The 25,180-nt window shown below is 46.2% G+C and overlaps 1 protein-coding gene across 10 annotated transcripts in view; it reads left to right on the top strand.

The window, feature by feature from the left end:
- Dab1 (DAB adaptor protein 1) overlaps positions 1-25,180 on the top strand; it is a 768,539-nt gene that overhangs the window by 682,180 nt on the left and 61,179 nt on the right. For 7 of the 10 annotated variants that reach the window (XM_010603630.1, XM_010603627.1, XM_010603624.1 and 4 more), the window contains exons 6-9: positions 19,251-19,382; positions 20,009-20,128; positions 20,587-20,625; positions 22,170-22,235. In XM_010603630.1, coding sequence (XP_010601932.1) covers positions 19,251-19,382; positions 20,009-20,128; positions 20,587-20,625; positions 22,170-22,235 — 357 coding nt within the window. The remainder of the gene's footprint in view (positions 1-19,250; positions 19,383-20,008; positions 20,129-20,586; positions 20,626-22,169; positions 22,236-25,180) is intronic. The other 3 variants (XM_010603631.1, XM_010603632.1, XM_010603629.1) reach the window with 1 other exon arrangement.

Below are 25,180 nucleotides of genomic sequence, written 5' to 3'. Positions count from 1 at the left end.
GGTAAAGTCCAGTGTACACCCGGCTCCCCAGCTCTTGCACCTCACCAGTCTCAGGCAAACGCTCTCTGCTTCTATTTCCTCGTTGTCGGGACAAATAGCACCTGTCCTGCAGGCGCATGATGTGGCTCAGAGGAACAAAGCCTGAAAGTCCTGCCTCCTCCGGTAAAGGCAGAAAGGAAAGGTGCAGTCGGCAGTGTCAGTTGTCATCGCTGTGGTTGCTCAGACTCCTGTCTTCCTCCCCGCTGTCCTCATCGTCGTGTGCGTTTTGATGGGACCGTTATTCCTTCCTGTGTGAGCAGTGAGCTTTTGGGGTGGGGGGCTTCGCTTTCACTTTATTAACACATCAATCTGGGTTCCTTGTCCCTGGTGGGTCAAGCCCAAATTCTCCTCTCACTCTTTGAGGCTCTCTTTCATTTGTTTGTGGTTCTGTTGTTTGCCAGAGTGGTTTTCCCCTTGATGCTCACTCCCTCACATTGCTGAATTCCCCCTCACATCTGACCCTGACTTCCACACACAAGCTGGTCCCCACCAGTCACAGAATGCGCTACTTCCTGACAGTACCTTGCTGAGTCTGACTCTGTGCCAGCCATCAGGATGGGCACTTCACCCCTCTTACCCCTCATTCAACGAGGTCAAGACTCAGGAAAGCTAAATTTCCTGAAAAACCTGGACACCCAGAAAGTGATGGAGGAACGTGGGGGTATCTGTGTGAATCTCCCAAGCCTGCAGAACAGATGGGACTTAGGACTTGGGACAAGGTAAAGGGTCCATGGCCTCCAGAGTTAGAACTGGTGGATGAGGCTCAGAGGGACACATTTGCATTTCACCTTCGTTCTTGCCCCACTCAATGACTCCCACCACTGCATAGAGGTGGCACTGAATTTCTGTCTCGCACCTGCCCTGGATGGAATCCTTTCCTATGACCTGTCTGCTGGAACATCCAGGGTAATTACCGTCAGGGCTACAAGATGTTCTCAGAGCCAACCAAGTCAACAAGCCTGAAGGAGTTGCTGAATTTCAGCAGGTAGAGAGTTAGAGATCCCTATTGAAAAGTTATAGCTGAAGAAAGCCTTTTAAAGGGAGGTCATCAATGGGTCAATGATGAGGAAAGTCAAGGAGAGCTACAGAGCACAGATAATTCAGGGCAAAAGATTAAGGCAGGAGCTGTACTTTGTCAATGCTGGGGTGATGGGGCTTCCTTTCCTGTGGAACGGAACTAGGCTATGACCAGATACTTAACAATCAGAAAGTCATGGAACCCAGAGCCGCAGAGCCCTGTCTCCTGATTCCTGCAATCCTGGTGTGATCTGGGAAGAGAAATGGGAAGGAGCAGGAGTGAGGTCATTTTCAGATTGTGAATCACCCACCACCACCATTTCTTGGAAGCTTGTTTCAAGCCTGGTAATGTGTTTTATATGCACTATCATTTTTAGAGTTCACAGTCACTCTGAAGGGAAAGTATTTGTTATTCCCATTTTTCAGATGGTGAAACTAAGGCTCTCGGGCCTCATGTTGCAGGTTAGATAAGGAGGCACCACTCTACCACTGGCAGGAGATGATTTGTAGAATGAGGGTTGCGGGCCTCAGTCCAGAGCTGGATTCACTGGGCATTGGAATGATCACCTTAGGAAGTGATTTACGTGATGCCTGGCACTGAGAAGGCACAGGGCTGATAAGAGACAGTCAGTGAACACAGGGACATCCCTGTCCACTCTGCAAGGCTTGACATTGGGCACACTGCCATGGCACAGGGAGGCAATGGGGACCACCTACCCCTGTTTAAACCTCTAGCTGAGGCCAGGTCTAGGGCCTCCCTGAGTTGACTCAGAATTCAGAGCCTGCTGTGACCTGGCCTGGCAGCACCCAGCTCTGTGACAGCAGAGAGGTGATTTGGGCCCAGGGCTCCCTGGCTCTTTTCCATATCATAGTGGGTCCTTTACTTGCTATTCCTCCTCTCCTGAGAATGGCATGCATAAGTTCCCCTTTCATTCCCTGTCGGCCGTACCTTATCAGAAATGAACTATGATTTGCACCTGGAAATGACTTTTGAATTATTTTTATTTTTTTAGGATGGGGAACTAAATTGTGCAGTTGCCAAATGTTTCTCCACAGGCATCCTGACCCCACTGGACCGTGAGCTCGGGAGGAGCGGGTCCATGGCTACTTCCACACTGAGTTACAGGGCTCCAGTATGGTTCTTGAAACATAGGAGATAAGTGATCTTGGTGAATGAACAAATGCATCTATATAATGGTGGGGTTGTGTATCCTTAAAAGGATGGTGTCTTAGTCATTCTCCTTGTCCCTAAGATGAAATACCCAGTATCCACAATTTAAAGGAGGAGAAGTTTATTTTGGCTCATACTTTAGTTCATAGTTGGTGGCTCCAAGGCAGGATGCCTGGCACAGGGGTGGAGGAAAGCTGCTTACCGCATGGCAGACGGGAAGCAGAGAGAGTCATGGGAGCAGCCAGGAAGGGAGATAGATATGCTTTTGCAGGTCATTCCCATGGTGACCATGTTTGGACCTGAACCCAACTTCGAACAGCAAGTCAGCTGTACCGCCCCCTGGTCCACCACCTTTCTAAAGCTCTGCCTTTGAATGCATGAGGCTTTGGGGGAACATTTAGATGTAAACAATAACAGATGGTACCGCTGTGTCATTATTTGGGTCTGCATGGAAAGACCGAGCCCAGGTCCTTTCTACATCTAATCCACAAGCCACAGGGAGAGGAAATGCAAGCAGGAGTCTCGACAACATAGCAGAATACATCAGACCGGCCTCAGTTTGAATTTGAGCTCTCCTATATCCTAAGGGATGGTGTTAGGCCAGCCATCGGGCCATCTCAGCTGAAGGAAGACTTTCCACAATGGGGGAAGATGTGAAGACTATTCTAACAAAAACAAAAAGCAAAATAAATAAACGGAACCCTAACATGTAATGTTTATAGGTACTGGAAACCGTTTCATGCTTAATACTGAGTATTGTTAGCTCTTTATCACAGCTCTATGATGCAATCAGTTAACAGGCAAGCACAGTGAGGTAGAGAGGGGATGGGATGCCTCTTTATCCAAGGCCGTGGAGCTCATAAGTGGCAAAGCCAGGATTTGAACCCAGGCATTATGGCTCCGAAGTCCATGTCCTTAATGCAGACTTAGGACTCAGACTGCAGACTTCAGTATGATGATTTCTAGTCTGCTGCTTCCCAGATGCAACTTCTGGCCAGTTGCTTAGCCTCTCTGAGCTTTATTTGTCTTCATTTTATCGTGGAGACAATAAAATAAGATAATGAGTGAGATGATACATTAGAGCTTTAAAAGCTGTGTAGAGCTTCACACCTATAACTATGAAGCAAGTGGCTATTAACTGTGAGATGGGAAGGAGCCCTGCATGCTACGGTGAGGTACTGGCCTTCCATACTGTGCCCTGTGGAAGAGAGGAAGATTTTCTAGTAAAGTAGGGAAAGGTGGATAAGGGGTGGATGGATGGACGGATTGTTTATCAGTCATTTAGAATACATAATGCTCCAGGGCCGGGAATTTGGCTCAGTTGTTTTGCTGCCTGCTTCCCAAGCAGAAGGGCCTGAGTTCGATCCCTGGTACCAAGAAAAAACAAAAAAAAAGCAGATATACTCCAGGTTGAGCAAGTTAACCAAACAGTCAACAGGAATCCATGTGTTACGCTCTGGGATTTGGAAACGGAATGGTCGGGGATCGAACCCCAGGTCTCCCACTTTCTAACTGGTTGAACTTAGGCCGGCAACTTCACCTGTCTCAGCCTTCTTTGTCAAATAGGCGGTGCAAATTCAACTGATCCTGTAAGAAAACCTCAGGCATGTGGGAGGTGCTCCTAAGCCACTGCCCCTCTTCCACCTCTGTTTCCTGTTGTATTCAAGTGCTGGGAGGCTGCTTGGTGCTTCCTTTGGGGAATTAATTTCCTAACCTGGGTAGAGCGCATTCCGTGTAAACGCCCTGTGTTCCACCTCGTGTTTACCTGCTTGCAGGTGCACTGGGGAGAGAAAGATCCCCTTCAGCAGGGGTCTTTGTTCTACTGCAATTAGAGGCTTCGAGCCGAGCTAATCCTTCTGCTTCCCAGATGCTCTGGGAGCCGGCAGTATTTTTAGCTCATCTCTTTTATATGCGCACTCTGAAGACATCTTATTATTCATTTCAAAACTTGACAACTTCTCTCACTTTGTCCCTCATTCCATCCCGGTGCACAAAGGAAGAGCAAGTGGAAGCAGCCTCCAGATAAATTCTGCCCTACTCAGTACCACTGATGGTCACGAGGGTTTCTTCTGGCCCTGTGCCCTCATGGTGGCCCCACTCGGGGTGTGGACTGTATCACAAGGATTGACCTGCCTCGTGTGATAGAAAGTGTAGTTACCTAGCATGTAAGTGCTCTGGAAGGTGCCACAGCTGCTCCTGTAGACACACAGGCCCACAGTCACACGATAGCCTGGAACAAGCCTGAGAGGCGTAGAAGTAATTCAGCACAGACGAGCATTTCCAACCTGAGGTGCTCACTCCACAAGCCTTGTGTTGCCTGTGCACCAGGGAATGATGTGCTAGGGAGGAGACGAGCTTTGTATAAGCAGAGATGTTATTGCCTCATGGGACACAGCTTGAGTAACTGAAATAATGACGTAGTGTTTCTGCAGCGCTTCCTGTATTCTGGACACCATGTCTCCCGTTTGTGCAGCTCTCATAATAACTCTGCAAGGTAGAGACAGCTATTCCGTTACACAGGAGAGAAAGGAGAACCACAGCTGGGCTAAGTGGAGCAGCTGGCTTTGACCCCTGGCTCCAGGCCATGTGCTCTTAACCACTTGCTTTACTCTCCCTGACTGCCAGCCAGGTGACCTCTAAGGCTTCACTTATAGTAAGTGAGACAATGCATAAGTTAAGTCCAGGATCTTGGCCTTGAGCTATCGAAGGAGACTATTACAACCTGCAGGATGTCAGAGAGAGAGAGAGAGAGAGAGATAGAGAGAGAGAGAGAGACAGCCAGACAGTAGTTAAGGCAGTGAGATGGATTTTATTCAGTAACCAATGACAGAAGAGAAAAGAGCTGCTCTCCCTTTAGCTTCGGGCGGAAGTGACACCATTTTAAAAAGGAAATGAGGGAGCAGAGGGGATGGGGGGCTTCAGCAGAGTCTGGGGAGGGGCACCTGGCCCATGTGACACCCACACGGGTTTGCTAACTAGAGGGAAGAGGCTGCGACCCTCCCAAGGAGGCTGAGAGCGCGGCCTGCAGAACAGGCTGGAAGGCAACCAGATGTCTTATCCCAGTCTTGAGCTTTCTCAGGCAGCCAGCTCAAGGCGGCCAAGCTCGGGATGTGGCCTTGATCCATGGAAACTGTGCCGTTCCCAGCTGTGCAGAGCAAGGCTGGGGCCTCAGTGAAAAGGGCTCAGAGCGGCCTGAGGGATATGGCAGAGGAGAGTCTGTCCTGGCACTGTCTCTTCCTGGCCTATTGCAGTCTTGGCTGCCACCCTGCCAGTGGACAAGTCCCTGGCCTCTTCCTGTGGTCACCCATGTATTTTCCATTCCCTGTGCCTCCGTGGTGGCATCTCATCCACAGCAGGCCTGGGGTGACTGTTTTCTAGAAGGACAATGACTGGAGGAGCCCAGCTCTTTAGCTCTGGCCCTCCGTGACCCTCCCAGAAACAAGTATCTGCCAAGCACCTTTGCTTACCATATAGGCTGCCCATGGTGCCCTAGGACCTGTGACTCTGAAGTCACAAACGGGAACTCCAGGGCACAGTGCAGGTCAGCGACATCCCACACTGTGTGGTGGAGGGGAGAGCACAAGCCCAGGAGCAGCCAGAGCAGTCCACAGCATCCTCGCTCACTCAGGCACGGCAGCCCTCACCTGCAGAGCCTGCCACTTTTATCGCCCAGCCCAGATCCAGCCCGGCCAGGGCCTCAGACCTCCTGTCCAGCAGGGAGAGCCAGGGTCATCGGCACCTGCACATCTATCCACCTGGGAAGACCTTCCCTGCCACGAGGTCCTTGGCGTGTCTCACTGGCAGGATACCTCGGAAACAACTCACACCCCTGGTCACCTGGGTGTGGGGCTGTCAGCAACCTGTCCCCCTCTGGAGGAAGAGGACTTTTTGTGCATCTGATGGAGGCACAACTGCAGAGCAGATTCTCAGCAGGGTCCATCGCAAGGAGCTATGTCCACCACCCCAGCTTTCTGACCTTCAAAATCCCACAGCCCCTACCCTTGCCAACCCTGTCACCTTCAAAGACTGCCGTTCTCTGCCTCACAGTTTATGGTCTAATAACTCCAGACCCATTGCAGTTGTCTACATAACATGCTGCTTTGCCACTCTCAAGGCTGTTCGTTATCTCTCTGGGTGGAACGTCTTGAACCCGACCACCTCATAGCCACTGATTTTGGCCCATCAATTCCTGCTAATCTTGTCATTTTAGGTCTCTGTTATTATCCTGTTTGTATTTTCACTGGAGTATGAACACAGTGCTTATATATTCATTCAACAAACCATTACAGAGCCCCTACCTCAATTACCTGAGACCGTGCTAGATACACTGGTGAGCCAAAAACTGACCCATAACCCTTTCCCGGTGTCTTCAGTCAAATGGAGAGATGGATATCAACCAAGTAGTTTGGCAAATGAAAGAAGAATTTTAGATGTGTACAAGGGACTGTGAGCTGCTCGGGGACAAGAGTCTTGCTTGCCAACTGTGCCTTTGCAGCTGTTCCCAGCACCCAGCACTGTCTGTCAGGTAGTTTCCTGCATCAGGGCAGATGCCACACTACTCCAAGTGACTGTCAGGCGTGTCAGACCGGAGCATGGAACTCATGGTATTGAATCCAAAGGCACTGCCTGAGCAACCTTTTCTCCTCACGCTTGCCCTCGCTGAGGTATGGCTGTCTCTGAGTCTGGCAAAGTCATGTAAGTTTATGCCAGGAAGAGGGAACAGGAGGGTGGCTAGTCAGGCAGAGCCTGATGGCCACAGCCCTTAGGAGAAGACCCGCTGTCGTAAAAGGGGCATGAAGCCTGGGATCTCACAGGGCTCTGTCCCCAGCTCTGAACTTCCCCATTGATTGAAAATGCATCGGGCCAGTTGTTTAACCCTCAGGTTTCTCATTTCTAAAAGGAATGTGCTAGGAGTGCGTACAAGAATTTATGAATCTGTGTCGGTTCTGCCCCTGAGACCCCAAGATGGGTTGAAGGAGATGGCCATTCACTGATGCCTAGCGCATTTTCAAAGAAGGGGCCAATTCTCTGCTAATTTCTTTTACTGACAGTTCATGTTCCAAAGCAACAGCCCAACAAATCATGGGGCCAATTAGTGTAAGAGAAACAATTGATCCTAGGACTCGGAGAGCGCAGCCCACCGCCTCCGTGGTTTGGGGGTGTATTTGGATAAGGCTGCGCAGCACTAAGTGGGAAGTAATTGGATAGATGCAGCTATAAATTGCACAGTGCAGATCTACACTCCAAGCTTCTGATGTGAGTAGCAGGCCTGGCAGTAACAGGAAAACTGTTACTGGGTTTGATCTCCCGCATGAAAAAACAGAGCAGAGCTTGGGAAGACCAGACCTGCACTCTCGTCTTACAGGTGGGAGCCTGGGACTCACTGAGGGAACAGAGATAGGACAAGATACCTAAACTTTAGCTCGGTGTCTGTTTCCTTTACCCCTTATTGCACCACCAAATCATCCCGGCAGACTTCGCTCCTAAGGGACCCAGAGATAAGTTTCAGAGGACCAGGATAGCTCAAGGCTGCTGCATCGAAGTTCCACTAACTGGGCAGCGGAAGCAGCAGAACCGCTTTGTCCCAGTCTGTGTCACGTGTCCAGAGCCGTGAAGGCCCAGACCCGGATAGGTCTGGCTCCTGAGATGTGAGGGAGATGCTTCCCTGACTCTCCGCAGCTTCCAGGGGTTTGGTTGGCCATCTTTGCTGCTCCTGAAGTTGTAGACACCTCACCATACTCTCTTCCCCGATTGTTTGCATGGCCTTCTCTCTGTTGACGTGTCTCTGTCCAAACTTCCCCCCTTCGCAAGGGCACCAGCCACACTGGATCTGGAGCCCTCCCTACTCCAGCGTGACCTCATATGTGACCACCGAACTCTATATCCACAGTGGCTCTGTTTCCAAGTATGTTCTCATTCTGAAACACTGGGCTTTAAGAATTGAGCTTGTGAATTTGGGGAGCAAGGTGAACTTCAACGTGCACAGGTGACAGTTTAGATCAGAGAAACTTTGAGCTGGTAGGCAGCTGTCATTTACCAAGCAGGGCTCTAAGAAGTTGACCAGCATGAATTTATTTAATTCTCAAGGAAGTTATAGTTGAGGATACTGATGTTCAGAGAAACTGGCGATTTCTCTGTGATGACAAAAGTATCACATGACTCACTGGATGACGGGTGCTGACTTGAGTCTACCCTAAGTCCTGTCTTTCCTCGGTACTCTAGTGTCTCAGGAACGTGGGTCTTAGAAGTCATTATGAGCTATCATCAGCACCTGCTCACCACCTCATTTTATTTCTTTGGTTTTTGGGGTTTTTTGTTTTTGTTTTGTTTTTCTTTCTGTTTTGTTTTTCTACCAGGGATGGAACTTGGGTTCTTGCATTTGCAAGGCAGGCAGCAGCACCCCTGAGCTAAATCCCAGTCACCATCTGATTTTATAAAGTTAGCGGGCTTGGAGTCACAGCCTTCTGCATGGTAGTCGATTCGTTTTCTTTTTGCAAGTTTCTGTCTGCCATGCCCGGCTTCAGTGTGACCAAGGCAGAGGTTAATTTCAAACTGGTTACAACACAAAAAGTAATTTTCCATTAAATATAATGACCTCGGTTCTGCAGGGACTCGTGGCAAAACATGCTGTTTCATTTCCATTCAGCCATATTCATTTACCTACTTGCTACAATAATTTTACACCATGAGCTAAAATGTTGAAATCATTGGTTACATTGCTAAACACCTACAATGGTTATTAGGATTCTTCATGCAGAAAGCAATAGAAATAAAAGTAAGAATTTTAGGAGAATGAAAATGCGGGCTGTTAAAGTGGATTCAGAACTGTTTTGTAGCGCAAGGGGACTTTCCAGACGCAGTGATGGCGAACCTTTTGGAGCTTTCAAAGATTTAAACTGCCCTCTGTGGCCATAGGTTTGCCACCACTGACCTAACATCTAAAGCCAGGTTTCTGCACATGGCATAAACTCTGGGTCCACTTTACCTGCTGTGTGGTCTGGGACAAGTTAGCTAACCCTCTGTCTGACTTTACTGGGCAATAAAGGGAGCAGAGATAACAGGTAATGTTGGGTGAGTGAGCTAGGTGAAGATTATTTATGTAGAGAAACCTAACTCAATGCATAGCATGCAGTAAGAACTCTAACTACTGTAGTAAGTACCTTTTTAAAAATGTAATGAAAATAAAATCTGGACCCTTATGCATATTCAGAGAATCTTTGAGGTTTGGGACCCCCACCCCATATATTCCAGAAGTATAAATTGTTTCCTCATTTATTCAGCCAGAACTTTAAAAACCATAGTTATAAGTAGAAGCTACTAATGATTGTCTATTGTTTTGTTTTGTTTTTCATACTAAGGCTCAAACTCAGGCCCTTGCACTTGCAAGGCAAGCAGCGAAACCCTCTGAGCCAAATCCCTGTCAATGCTTGTTAATGTTGACGTGGGAAAACAAGAAGAAATAAAGGAAGCTGGGCAACTCCAGCTCTGTACTGTTCTAAGCTTAGCATAGTAAGCCCCTGACGTATGGCCGAGTTCTGTGCTGGGAGAGCATCCGTAAGTCGGATTCCTTCATCCTGCATCTGACACACCGGTGAATGTTCACCACTTGGATGTCCGTAAATCGGGAGCTCACTCCCGCTTCCTGAAGACCCCGTATATTTTGGAACAGTGACTGCCTGCAGTGGATGTGATACAGGGCTTTGTCTGTTCCTGTCCTCAGAGAGAAATAAAGAATGTGGGTAGAGAAAGGAGCTTGCTAAGACATTTATTTTTTCCAAGTTTTTATCGTGAAAATGTTCGAACAAACAAAAAAATTGGAAGGGCAATCTAAAACTCAACCTTTGGCTGTGTTTACTTCCTGAATCTCTCACTAGGCTCAACAGTGATGGCGAACCTCTTAGCACTTTCAGTGATACAAGCAGCCCACCGTGGCATGCATGCTATAGGTTCACCACCACTGGAACCACCTAGCATTCCCACTGCTCTAGGAGATCAATAGAGAGATGGATGGGTAATGAACAGCACTAGATGTGCTTGAAGCTCTTAGACTTCCATTGCCCCAAGCACTTTCAGTGAATGGCAATAGGAGTATATTTTTTAAATCATGACTTTATATTGATATTTTCAATTCAAATTTAACATTATAGCATTATTTCTTAACTGTTAACAATACTTGTGTCCTGTTTTTTCCTTCACTGAAAGTTCTGCCTTTTAACTGCAATCTGTATATGTATTAGCTATTTCAAAAATTGCAATTCTCATTAATCACTGCTGACAATAAACCAGGTATACAGTTGATGTCAGTGAGATGTGAAAAGCCCAGGGGAACCCGGTCACTTATTTCTGAACTCATTTCCAACTGTGACAAGGGATTGGTAATTGTGGCATTGTCCTTTGTTTGCACAACAAAGTCTCAAACATCAGGAGGAATTCACTGATCCATGTAACTAAAATCCCAGGGTTAAGTCTCCAGGAATGTTAGGGTCCTGGCCCTTCAATGCCCTCATAGAATCTGAAATGCTTCTTCTAGCTCTTTCCTTTTTGTCTGGATTTCCCAGTGATTCTTTTTCACCACCCTTCGGCCACTTCCAGACCATTTCCAAGGAGGGCCTGAGTCCTGTCCTTGAAGACAATGGAACATAGTCAATATATATAATTTAGTCATTAGATTGGGGATCTTAAACACAAAAGTTAAGAGCCTTCTGACAACCAGATATTCTGTGAGCCATGGTCTCCTCACCTCCCCATGAGGAAGGAGGGGATCATCTCTATTTTATGCACAAAGAAACCAGGCTCCATGACATAAAGTGCCTTGCCCATGGCCAAAGAGTCACTGAAGGATTCAGAGTCTACCATCCCACTGCAGGGCCCTGAAAATGGGGACAGACCTGCATAGTATGCACCCTATTGTGAGTGTTCGGCAGTAAGAAGGAACACCACACACCCATGCACAGGCACACACACACTCCGGCCCCTTGCTGGGGTAGAGGTCAGGACAGGTCCTACCCAGCTGAAGGCCTCCAGAGCCCGCTGTATTAGTGAGATATGAGTAAGAGTTGAGCGGCAGAGGACAGCCCATTTGGCCTGTACCAACTGTGATGATACTTGGTTCATCCCCAAGCTTAGGCTCTCATGCTGTAGTCAGTTTCCCTGCTGGAGGTGCTTTGTTACTTCTGAGCAGAAATCTGCTTCTGTGTCACTTGGTGACTGCTAACTGATTAAGCGCACCTGGCCCCACTTCACCCGTTAGACAAATGGAAGCCCAAATCACCGGTCTGGTTTAGCAGGTCTGTGTGTTTGGGACATACGTTTAAAGAGATGCTAAGAAGCTGTCTTTTAGAGCTGACTGTCTTATTATAAAATTTAAAAAGAAATGAAAGAACTGTGGCAATCTGGAAAGGACATGTTTAGGAACTGAGTGCCACCAAGTCATTTTAATTGCTGAAGGGAGGGCCTGTGGGAGTCAGGGACAGACTGGAACCCAGGATCCTGCTGGCAGATTCATTCAAATTACACATTTAAAAATACGTCCTGACAGATTCAAGGATACAGGAAGTAGAAAGATAGTTGCCCTGCGCTGGTGAAAGCGGGGAGTGGGGAGTTATTATTTAATGGTACACACTGCCTGGAAGGCCAAAAAAAAAAAAATTTCTGGAGATGGATGGTGAAAATGTGAATATGCTTAATGGCACAGAATTTTATACTTAAGTGATTAAAATGCTAAATTGGGTGTTACGTGTACACTACGATGATAAAAGACTGTTTGTGCTGAACCCCATGTGTCCGTCACTGCACTCGAGGACCAGAATAAAAAGATGAGGAAAAGAATGTGGTTGCAGCCTACCTGGAACTGCTGGTGAAGGGAGGTGCTGAACATCACATCCTCACACGTGCACAGCAATGGACCCAGGAGCCCCCAGCTCACCCCAATGCGGAAGTCTGAGAGACTGATGACTTGGAGCTGGCCCAGGATTGGGCTCTGCCTGGAAGGCAGGAAAGCATCTATGTGGAGACGTCTGTCTGTACTGAGGCCTGAGCAGGAAGGAGTTGAGCCTTCAGTGCAGGCAGACTAGGGTACACAGACACTGCAGTCAGAGCACAGCACGCTTGAAGGGCAGAAAAGCAGCCAAGGAGGCATCAAGCAAGGACTGCGGCGAGAGATCCAGGGAAAGGGGCCGTAGCGCTCAGGATGGGCCGTGCAAGGCCTACGAGGATTTGGTCTGTGTCCTAAGAGCAATGGGAAGATTTTGATACTTGTTGAGTATAGAAAGCCTTGAAGGGATGTGAAGATTCTCCCTCACCCCTTCACCCTGGTGTGACTGGCAGAGCAGAGGCCAGGATGAAGGGCGGAGGGCCCTGAGGTCGCTACACTGATCCAGGCAGAAAGTGAGGGCTGTACCACCTGGTTCCTGCTCGTGGAGGTGGAGAAGAATGGATGGCACGAAAGGCGTTTGCGAGGCAAAAACGCCAAGATTTGGTTGTGGGGAAAGGGAATGCAGGAGGCAGATGGGCCAGAGGATGGACTTCATACAGGACCCGTGATACTGTATGCACAAAATCCAAACGGAGAAAAAACATCTTATGTCTTCCCTTAATATATGAAATATTCATTGTAGCAAAAATTAATATAAATGGACAAAAGTCAGATTTTAAAAATCACAGATAATTCTAGCATTCAAAAGAGAACCCTTTTTAAGACTGTGCTGATGGGCTTCCACCCTTCTTATACACATAGAGATGTGCATACCTTTTTTTCTAAAGCAGGATTGCAGTAAGCACACTGTTTCAAAATCCCCTTTTTTTCATTTCATAGTGTGCTGTACATTTATTTCCACAGCAAAAAAAAAAAAAAAAAATCTACTTCTAGAGGTGATTTTTCCCTCCTGCATACTGTTCCATTGTATAGCCAAATCATTTCCTTCATCTCTTCAGCCAATGCTCAACAACTTGAGCATTTCTGATTTTCCACTGCCCTAACAGCCCCACGGGGAACTCATTGTATTGGAATCTTTGTCCATGTGTGACATTGTTTCTGGACAGTTAAATCCTTGCGAGAGGAGTCAGAAGGTCAATTTGTGCACATCCTTGGGGCTTTGAAACAGACAGTGCTTTGGCCCTCTGGAGAAGTTGCACCAAGTCACACTTCCTCGAGGCCGTACTCTTAAGTGAAACAAATTGGACACGTGTGTGTGAATACCGAATTGTTTCTCAGGTGTGAGAAACTGCGAGGGTAAACGAGGACCGCAATGTGTAATAGACAATGTGAAATAGGAAGAGAAGGTTCAAAGGGGAAGGAGAACTAGAGGGGTGGGGGGAAGAGGGGAAAGGAAAAATGAGAAGAGAAGGAAGAAATGGAAGCAGAGCTTATGTAAATAGGGTGGAGGAGTTGAAAGGCGGGAAGGGGAATGGCAAAAAGTAAGAACCAAGGAATGTCATGGATAGGTACAGATCCCCAATGATGAATGCGGTCATAATGTGTACCTAAAATGTACCAATACACAATGAATGTTTTTTTTAAAACCATGTTTCCGCTGATGACAGAAATATCCCTCCTGGCTGATATGTCCCCAGCCCTCCACACACCTTGCGCTGGTCCACACACTGTATACGTACGACGGACTTGTTCATCTTCCCACACCATCGTGAGAGAGACATCCCTGTGTCACAGGTAGCAGGCCAGGAGGCCAGGGGCATACAGCATGTTTCTCCACACAGGTAACACTGTGTGCTATCTTTTCCTCCCTTCAATCTCTTAGAGGAAGTGGCATCTTATTTCTCTCTGCTATGCTCGATGAGCATCAGTCTGGTATTTCCAACATTTTAGAGTCCATATCATTCTTTGTATTGTACAAAAGCAGGAAAAAAGTCTGGAAGGTCAGGTGATATTCTACCTAAAGCTTCACCTCTGGCAAGTGGTAGATCTCAGGTCTGAAAAGCATTCTCTTTGGCTCTAGACTCTTTATTTTACCTTTTATCACACCACCTCTTTAGCTGGAGGCGAGGTTATTGAGAAATTTGCTCCCACCCATGTGTAAAACCTTTAGAAGATTTCAGGATGCCAGAGAGGGACCAAGTCCCTCTGACCTGATGCTTTTAGCATTTGACCCTGGGGCTCTTGGGGCCAGTGCAGAGGTGACCCCCCAGCCTCACTGTCACTGCAAAGTAGCAAATGCTTCCAAAAATACTCTAGGAAAGAGAAAAGCCTTCATAATGAGCCTGGGCCTCCCTTTGTCTTGTGAGGGTTTAACTACTGTAATTGTTTAGTTTGTGAAGGAGTGCATTTTTCATGTATCTATTTTTATCGTATGTCTGTTTATCTGCTTTTTTGTTGTTGTGTTTTGTTTTTCTGTTAACTTAGTGGTGTCCTGGTGTGTTTTATTCCTGTGAATAGCATCGCCTGGGGAAAGCATGTACTCTCTCCTTAAACACACACACACACACACACACACACACACACACACACGCACGCACCCGCGCACACACACACACACTCTAATCATAGGAAGGCTAAACAGGGTAGAATTTATTCTTTAAAAATAGCTAATGGTAAAGTCTGCAGCAGATGACTTTCTAATCCATACTGTATTTAATTGGCTGTATTGAACCATACTACAAATTAAGTCTTCTCTGTAATTTATACTGTCAGACAGACCCCTCCAAACAATTTGATACTTCATTTAAACATTGGTAAATGGCTCATGGAAAGGCAAAGAGAAAAGATTTAATGATGATCAGATAAGAAACCTTCTTTGCACAGAATGAGTCCTGTGTGTAACCCCGCGGATTAGCCCAGTTCATTCATTCAGTGGCCTTTATGGGAACTGTAATGTGACGTGGTCCTTCCTTCTCTCCTCCCTCCTTACCTGCTGTCAGAACTCCCTTTGTCCCTCCTTCCCTCCCTTCTCTCCTTCCATAATCATCGCGAGTCACTTATTATTCAGAATGAACAATTTTAGGAGTTGGGTATGGATAGAGGAGAACCAGGCATGGGTCATTCTCTAAAAGCTCTACTGTTCCCAAACCTGAGAGAAACCATGTGCGGAGAATGCTCCCCACGATGTCCTGTGTGCAAGACCTAGATGACCTATGAGTGCTCTGTCTTTTCTACCTACAGTGTCATTTCCCCCTTACATTTTTTCCCACTCTTTCAGCCCTTTATTGTTCAAGACTCGGTTCAAGGTCACCTCCTTTGTCAAGTCTTCCTTGGTGTCCTTTCCCCATCCCTGCTCCCAGCCTGAGCGACGGCACCGAGTGTGGAACGCTTGCCATTTAGATTGGGATTGTTATGGATGTCAGTTTCTTTGCCTGCCTGTCTTATAAAAGTGTGAGTTTCTTGAGGAGGGGACTGCGTTTTAATTATCCACGTGGATGTAGCATGTAGCATTAGACCTAGAACACAACAGTCAGTAAACATGCGTGGCATGAGTAATTCGATGAATAATAAATATGAAATGAAATCAAGAAGTGCAAAGCATTGGTGATGTAAGGCAAATGCAATGTAATGTGATTGAGGGATGGGGATTATTCCTAAGGGAACTGGGTGAGTCAGGGTAGGCTTCTTGTATGAGCGGATATTGGTGCCGGGCTTTGAGACACAGATATGAAATACTTCCAAATATTCAGTAGTTATGTACAGTGGAGCATAGGACAGGGAGGAGTTGTCCACAGAGAAAACCAGGATGTTCTATTTTTTAAGACCAAATACCTGCTTAGATTTGGGGTAGTACTTTAATGTCTAGACTAAGTTCCTCCAAGGCGATATCAGTCTTCAACAAGCTGTGTGGAAGAGCATAGCAAGAGTCTGCCTTTCTTCTACACCCTTCCTCCTGTCCCACACAGCCTTCACAACAGCTGCCCTTGCCTGGGACTCCCCAAGAAATGCTCCTGGGATGAAGGGCACCTTGTCTTCTGTGACCAATGACCTCATCTCACCTTTTTGGCCTTGGCCACTTACCAGAAACCACTCATATCAAAAGGTACATACAACCGGACCTCAGAGTGAGTCTAGGGAGCTAAGGAACACTTCCAGCTCATGTTTCCTTGGCCTTTCTCTTTGAGATCTCTGCAGCTGATGTGTACCCCAAGCATTCTGATTTGTGAACCTCAGATGTGACCGAAGATGCTTGAGATGATTCCTCACAACTTTGGCTCTACCTATCTTGTCTGGTTCTTCCTTTCTGTTCTCATCCATTTGTTGTTGGATGAGGGAGCCAGGAGTCAAAGGAAAGCAGACATTAATTCTACTAAGTCTATTCCTTTTTCAGTGATTCATCATTCTGAATAGGAAAAATGAAGTTTGGATTGGGTACAGGTCCAGCCAGGACGATCTCCAGCCCTCGGCTCCTTCATGAATAAACTGAGAGTTGAATTCTCTCAATGTGATTCTGAAGGTTCTGTCCGGCTCCAGCTGTCTTGGACTGTGCTGATAAAATCTACTTGAAGGCATGGGGCAACTCTGAGGCTCTGTGAGCAAGTGTTGGCATGGTTCTTCGGGTTGCTAAAATGTATATGATCTAATACAACTGAGAGATTAGCAGCATTCTAACTTATTTGTATTTTCGAGTCTCTCTATTACATCTGCATGGCTAAGGAGGGAGAAAGCAGAGTCATATTCCTTCTCTGTACATTTCCAAATGAATGAAACACTTTCAGAGCAGTCCTTTTTAACACGTCATAAAATTAACTGTGGGAAAAGATAATGTTACAGACATCTTGAAGCCCTTCACGCGTGCACACACAGTCACTTTGGAAGGCAATATTAGGTATCATCAGGCATTAAAAATGTTTTAGTTTTAAAACACTTAATGAGGATTCCCAGATAAAACATCTCCATCTGCTGTCTTGCATGGTAGGTGATATTTTACAATTGCGCGATCATCTTCAAATCTAATTCCACCTGGAAGACTTCTAATCGCAGTTTAATTTTAGAGCAATATTCTAGTCGGCAATCAATAAGGCCCTGTCATCAAACTTGGATTTAGTAGGAGGCGTGGATAACACTCTCCACCTTACACAAGGTGAGCATGAAAGAATGTCTTTGTCTTCCACTTTCCCTGCTGCACACCTTTCTAGCTCACAAAAGCTTAGAGATCAATGGCCCTTTGTTGTGTGAATATATCTCTCATCAATTTTACATCATTAGCAGCATGAAAAAGCTACCACTCTTGGAGCAATTTTCCTCTGTGAGCTAAGTAAGTTCCCTTGACAAAGCAAAAATAAATTGGATCCTAATTATTCACAAATACTTCCTCTTTCACCAACTTTATTTTTAACAAGACCCGTTAGAATTATACAGTTGTCATCCTCTCCTTGGGGGATTGGTTTGCTTGGCAGTGACACTAGGATCCCGCATGAGGTCCAGAGGACAGTGGACAGTGTTGATGGAGTGCAGTGGAGAGGTGGGTTCTAAGTGCAGGTGGAGAGGTGCATTGTCAAACCCTGGAGGTTAAAGTAAGGATGTAGTAATGGGTGAAGGACTTGTACAGGAGCCAGGTATGATGCTCTGGGCTGAGGCAAGAACATTTCAGAAAGTTCATGGTCTAGAACCCAGAGGTCCATAGTGTAAGAGGCTGGCTTCTTTTCGACAATTATGAATTTCTGTTTTTGTGACATTTTGAAATTTGATCCGATCCTCCTTTCTATTGCTTTTAGTAACCCCTACAGATGTTGGATGGGTTTTTTTCTTTGTTTTGTTTTTAAGATGCATACTGAGGAATGAACCCAGGACCTTCTCACTGAGCTACAGCTTTTATTTTGAGACAGGATCTTGCTAAGTTACCCAGACTGACCTCAAATTTGGAATCTTCCTGCCTCAGCCACTAAGAGTGATGAGATTCCTGGTGTAAGCCTTTGGTATGCTCCTTTTGTTTGCAAGAGGGGTGAAATGAAATCCCAACAGAAACAGTGGGTGTTTCGTGTTCACAGTGTAGATGGAATTCAAGCCTCTTGATGCCCATTATAATGAAAGGGCTCTTTAGAAGGACTTTGAAGATACCACAACGTGCTTAGGCATCCACAAGTCTTTACAGAGTGCAGTGTAATGACGATGGCTGTCAGTAGGTTTAACATGGGGGAAAAACCATGAATGTCATCTCCCAATAAAGTGATGAATAATATAAGTAGAAGCTCAGACAGTAAAGTCATAAAGGTCAGTTTCAAAAGATTTTCAATGATGAGCCAGACACAGTACAAGGTACGAGGACCACAGAGATCATGAAGACAGAACCTGGTGTGGAAGACAAACAGGCTTAGGTTTCAGAGGGAGAAGACCTATGAAGGAAGAAACCCAGGGAACCACGTGAGGAATCTATCAGAACGTTCGAATCATGTAACATTTCTACAGAAACACAAAAGGGGTTGGGACTAGTCCAGTATTGAGAGAAAGTGTTCCATACAGGTGGTGCCACTTCAGGAAGCCATTGAAAGAAAAAGAGAATTTGGGCAGGCAGATAGAAGATCAGACAGTGCGGACAGAGACCAACCTATGACAAGCCTCAGAGATATGCGTGACCCGACATCCACCCTAAATACTGACTTTGGACAAAATAGAGAATAGGGTTTGCAGGTCAACATAGTCTCTACAGCGCCACCTTCTGGGAAAGTGCCATAATCATGCAGAGCACATACCAGCAGTGCTAGTGGCGCCGCCTGGAGTTGATCGGGGCGCATCCTCCCCCACAGCATGCTGGGTATGTGGGTTGGACTGGGCTGTTACAAAGACTGCCCAAACAGACCCAAGTACGCTGCCTTACTCTGTCTCGTCTGGTGAGAGGGGCAGATCTCCATCCACAGATGTCACTCTGCATCTGAGCAGTCCTGGTGCTCTCTCTGGTCACAGCCTTAAAACCGCAGAGAGAAACCTCCATTTCTCAAGGGCAGGCACAGCTCTTTTTACTTCCATCTGGAACAGACAGCTTTTCCACAGCCCTGTGGGCTTGTACTCACGTAGCTGAAACACATCTCCTATTGATCAACAGCGCGAAGGGAAGGTTGTGAAATGTGCTGTGGCTTTTGTCTCTGCTAGGTCCTTCAGCATCATCATGCCGTTCACGAGATTTCCTACATTGCAAAGGACATCACAGATCACCGGGCCTTTGGATATGTTTGTGGGAAAGAAGGGAATCACAGATTCGTGGCCATCAAAACAGCCCAAGCGGTGAGTATGCCGCTTGTCCCGGAAAGCGCCACCTGGTGACTCTGGGGACAGCGCTGTCACTGTTGGTCTTCAGAGGCTCAGCCGGAAGTGTGGCCAAGTGTCACCACCGGAAGCAGGGGCTCAGCTTTCTGCCTAGAGAAGATAAGTGGCCTTGGAGCAAGCAAATGTGTTCAGATCCTTCAGTTTTGTTTTGTCTTGTTTTTTTCATAATGGGTATTTCCTAATGACTAATTAGTTTCCTTTCTGATTAAGCTAGATAGAGGCACATATACAGTGTTGCCTTGCGCTCATAGCCTCATTTAAAAAGAAAATAAGAGGAAACAAGTAGCTGTTTTCCATAAAGCCTGCCCTAATTTTATTTTATTTGAAATTGCTAATAAATAAAAGCTGTGCCTTTTATGCTTATGATTATTATGAATTTGCAAATATAATTAGTTGAAGAAATGAACTTTAGCCTAGATGCAATTTGCTAAACCAATATAAACAAGGTAGAATTAATTAAGAATGGAATGCTTTCAGTTTAATAGAAAAAGGAAGGGCTGCGGGTTGTAGCCACAAAAACAAAAATTGGTGGCTGCCACTCGGCACCGTTCCCTTATTAACGTGCTTTACACCTTTCACTCCAGGCTGAACCTGTTATTCTGGACTTGAGAGATCTCTTTCAACTCATCTATGAATTGAAGCAAAGAGAAGAATTGGAGAAAAAGGCACAAAAGGATAAGCAATGTGAACAAGCCGTGTACCAGGTATACTTGTGAATTTATCCCAGCACAGAGAAGATCGGGGCTTAAAATAAACAGATGTGAAAACTGCCAGTCAGGCCTTCTCCTTCTGCCACTGCCAAGCAGGAATAAACAAAGATGAAAGGTTCCTGTATAAATTACAGGCACCCAAAGCAAGCTATCAGAAATGATCCTTTATTCTCTAAATTCAGGATGTGATAGACAAAGTAAAACCTTTAACCCAGAGGAAGATTTCAGGGGAGGAAAACTACAGACACACAATTGCTTTTGCTGTTGTTAACAATGGGATGGGGTGGGGAGGCAGCGACAGGGGTATTACTTTTTCTGTGTTTTCTACATTAAAGAACCATCAGCCTGTCCTACCCGGAGCTGGTTTCTCTGTCCTATAATTTCTGAACACAATCTCATGTCTCTTCCTTTGTGTCCTCTGCTTTCCACCGACCCCTCCCTCACTGTGAAAGACAATTTTGGAAGAAGATGTTGAAGATCCTGTATACCAGGTAATTTCTGAAATAAGTCAGGGCTTCAGGAGCAGCCGTGCCTAGGCCATGGCCATTTTGTAAGAAGCTCAAGGAATCCACTGGCAGCAGGGCCTGGAAAGGGGTGGGAATCATTTCCGGGGCTGAGGGCTACCAGCCTCTCCGGGAATGAATTTCTGTAAACCCTAGCAGAAGTGAAGCCTGCACAGGGACACAGGCTGGGAGCCCTGCTTCTCCCTTCTTGCCCTGCCTCAGCCCCCTCCTGTGTGTAAACCTTTGATCCCAGAGCAGAATGCTTGAAGAGTCTCTTGAATGTTCTGGGCACAGTAGAGAGATGAGGAGCAGTGAGGTGGCTTCTCAGAGTTAAAAATTAGAGACAGGCACTGACATTTTGGTGACATTTGAGCACAAATCCAAAGAATGGCTCACGAGCTTTAGCGCAGCTGTAAGGGACAGGGCCTGTGAACCCCCAATGTGGCAGCCCAACCCTCCAATTACTGGGCTAACATCACAGGAGCTGGCATGAGGACAGAGAGATCCTGGGGACACCTCTGCCAGAGCCACTGCACTCTGCAGCCCCTGAGTGGGTGGAGATGACCTCTCTCAGGCCCTGGTCCAGGCTCTGTTCCAACAGAGATGCAGGAGAAGGGAAGAGGCACCTTCTCCCTCCTGTGCTTATTCTTAAGGAGGGGGGTGGCCAAAAACTAAATAAAAAACCTGACTCTTTTGAACATAAAAACAAGAAAACCTCTGATTTGTGTTTCTAACTGGGGTTCTTTGGTATTGCATATATGCCTGCTGCATTATGCATTGCATAGGGCTGCATATTTTCACATAGAAAGGACGTACCACTCTAATAAAAGTAAAATAATATAGATAGCTTCAAGTGGAAGAACTCTAACGTAAATATAGTGAGCAGAAGTGACCGAGATATACTCAGGGACTGTCCTTGCTTTTCAATGCTGAGGGGTGAGGAGCTGTTTATAACACAAGCTGCAGGTCCTGCCTCAATGGCGCGCCGAGAGTGCCGAATGGCAGCCTTTGTGGAGCCTGCAGAGTCCACAGCGTGAATGTGGACAGACTGATGGTCAGGATTTCAAACTGGGAATGTACAATGAGGTGATGTTTATGGGATGAGGGCAGTGGGGGCTTCCACGCTCCTTCGAGTTGAACTAGATCTTGGGCTCTAGTGAGCGAAAGGGAATAACGCGAATGTGATACAACATTTGTAAAGTTAGAGCACTGGGAATTTCCATGAGGTCGCAGTGCCAGCACCAGGAGCCATTTCTGAGACAAAATGTTGTTGAATCAAGAGGTCCTATCTCCAGAAAATTGTGCAGGACAGCCATTGCCAAAGGGTGGACCAGCCGGCCTCCACTGTTAACCTTAGCAGCAGGCATGTGCACGGCCCATTTTATTGCATGAATCTGGATGAAACTTCAAGTGTTTTCTCTTGTGCCTGTTTCATGAATGCTCACTTTGATGTATGTCCTGAATTCCAAATGCTTTTTCTCCTCTTTTCTTTTTCACTTCTGACCTTTCTTCTCTGGCTGCTTCTGTAATAGTACATTGTGTTTGAGGCTGGACACGAGCCAATCCGTGATCCCGAAACGGAAGAAAACATTTACCAGGTATAAGATCGTTTGCTTCCTACCATCTCACTACCTCCAATAAATGCATGAAGCTCTGCCAGGCCCAGAGAGCAACAGGTTCTTGGGGTCTCGGAGTCATTCCAGGCTTGTTGAAATACCTTTGAACACATTGGCTTCTAGTTCCCCAGCAACTGACCAGTAGTTCCCACACCTTACTGAAATGTTTAATGGCCCATTGGGTATGGAGTCTTAACTTTATTTATATTTTGTTTTTTGTTTTTTGGGTTTTTTGGTTTTCTGAGACAGGGTCTCACTATGTAGTTGAGACTGACCTGTAACTCACTATGTAGCCTAGGCTTTTCTTGAACTCACAGTGATTCTCCTGCCTCAACCTCCTGACTGCTGGTATTACAGGCGTGCGCCACCACGCCAGGCTTTGGAGTTTTAACTTTGAATGAATGGTAGCTGTGTTAGGTAAAAGCAAAAGTCAAACATCCCACTCTAATAAAGTAGCACATTGGAGAGTTCTTTTAAGGTCCTTCAACTCTCAGAACAGCCTCCTCAGTTTTTTTTTTAAAGCCAAATCCATGACTGAAAATCAAGGTTGAATTCAAAAGTGCTATTTGAAAACCATGTTAGGAGTATGAATGGGATAAAAGAAGGTGCATCTAAATGTTTTCTCCCTCCTAAAAGAGGGGTAAATTAATATTCTTCAATAACCTCATGTGTGAAGAAAACAGAAGAGACATTTTAGCTCACTTAATTCTCACAGACCTGTTATGAAGTATTTAAGTGCTATTTTTATAGAAGAAACTGAGGCTCAGAGAAGGTGAGCTGCTTGCTCAGGGATGTCCTACTTCTTAGAGCCCAGGCTCACACTGAGGTGTCTGGAGGCAAAGCTGGGTCTGCTCCCCTCTTTTCACTACAGCACTTGACTAATTGCAGCTCATCATAGTAGCCCATGAAAGAACTGTGAAGGCCTGCAATTCCTCACTAATTAGAATTTTAGTCCTAATTTAAAATACAAATACTATGAAAGAAGGAAAAAAATTAATGTATTTAATCAGGCATTTTAATTTCCTTAATTTCCTTAGTTGTGTGGTCTCTTATCCTGCCTTGGGCATGTCTTACTTGCATAATAAAAGTAAAATATATTTTCAGTTTCAAATGCAGATACTCCTAAATGACCAAATATAATGTTAGTGCAACCAACTCTTCGGTTTAAACCAGCCTTGTGGAATAGTAATCCATCTCTCTCACTTAGATTTTATTCAAATATGAGGTTGCACTTTGAGGTTTTGTTCACAGTCATCATTTACAGCTTTCTCTCTTTAAATATCGAAATTGCAGTGCTCCCCAGTGTCAGATGTGAAAGCACTGTGTGCACCCTTGCTGTGCCTGAGAGGAGGCCAGAGGAGCCATTAATCCATCATCCTAGGAAGAGAAGGAAGCTTTGCAATACCAGAGTTTTCTGAATCCGGTCTCAGGTGTAGTTGGCAAGGCTGCCCCTGGGCCTTGGTGAGGGCCCCAGGAGAGATGAGAGGGTGCCGGGGTGCTGCAGAGAGCTGGCTTAGGCTGGGAGGAAGCTGGGTTATGGTTTTGGCTCTGTCATTGATTACCTGTGGCTTGTGGCCAGGGCAAGATCTTTTCTCTCTCTGAGGCTCAGCTTCCCCATAATAAAGTAGGAGAGCCATTTCACTCTGACTCACTTGCCTGTGTAAGGATGAAACAAGCTCATGTATAGAATGTGAACAAGTGGCTTTGTCACAGGTCACAGAATGAAGAGGCCAGCTGTGTGCTATGTCATCTTGGCACAAGCACCAACTCAGCCATGCCAAGTTCCTTGCCCTGCCTGGGCCTCAGTTTACTGATTTGTAAGAGTCTCTCGGGGAAAACCATTTTCTGCTCTTTGCAGATGTCACCTTACCATGAGTCTCCAGTTCTTTGGAGAAGCACACTGGCTCGCTGTCCTGGGCCATCCCACTCTTAGCAATGGGGACGTGTGCGCGTATTGTGGACTGGCTCTGTGAGTGGAGTACAGAAGCAACTACATAATCTCTCCCAACAGCCCCTGTGGCTTGAACCATGTTCCCTCCTTACAGACGAGGGAAGTGAGGCCCACAGAGGTAAGGGTTCTTGCAGGGTCACAGAGCTGGTGAAAGGTAGAAGTCCCATATGCAGCTTTCTCTGACCTCTGTAAATAAACAAACAAATCCTGGAGCTCTTTTCAGCTCAGCATTTCCTGATTCTGCGTTTCACACTTAAATTCTGTGCATGGTTTAAGTCACTATCTGCAAATCACACTTGTTTTAACAGCTCTGGCCTCCTGATCGGTCCATCTGTCCATCATTAACAATAAGGTACCATTTAAGGGAATGAATATTTATCCCCATCTATAGGAAAGGGTTTTGGCCATTCCCCTCTCTTGTACTGCCAGTCTGTCCCGGCTCAATGTACTTAACAAGAGATAAGCTCTGGGCCTAAGATAAGCCCAGCTTTTAAGACACTGCTATTAGTAACCTCAATCTTCTTTTCATTAAGGGCTGGCAAGTGCTGCATCCCTGAGTTCTTGCAGTGTTTCTTCTGCTCCAGGCTTGGCTCAGGGTGACCTCAGGTTTTAGCCCCTCCCTATTTCCTGGAATGAGGCAAATATACCTGGCACCTAAACCCCTTTTAACTGTTTTGTGGCCTTGGGTGAAGTACCTAACTTTTGTATCTCAGTTTCCTGGGCTATAAAATTAAGATTGTCTTAATTACCTTCTCTTCCTTGCAATACCTGACACTCACAACTTACAGGAGGATTATTTTGGTTACGGTTTATGGAGGTTTCAGTCCATAGTCAGCTGACTCCGAGGTAGGGCTGCATGGCAGAGGGATGTGACAGAGGAGAAAGAGCTCATGGCACAGCAGGCAGGCCCCCCAGAAAGGGCAGTCTCACCTGGCTTTGCTGTTTATAACTGCCAGGGAGGATGGAGGACCCAGTT

Source organism: Fukomys damarensis, unplaced genomic scaffold (assembly GCF_012274545.1).
Source record: "Fukomys damarensis isolate Sample0158 unplaced genomic scaffold, DMR_v1.0_HiC HiC_scaffold_23, whole genome shotgun sequence".
NCBI classification, from domain to species: domain Eukaryota; kingdom Metazoa; phylum Chordata; class Mammalia; order Rodentia; family Bathyergidae; genus Fukomys; species Fukomys damarensis.
This window is presented reverse-complemented; position numbering and strand designations above follow the sequence as displayed.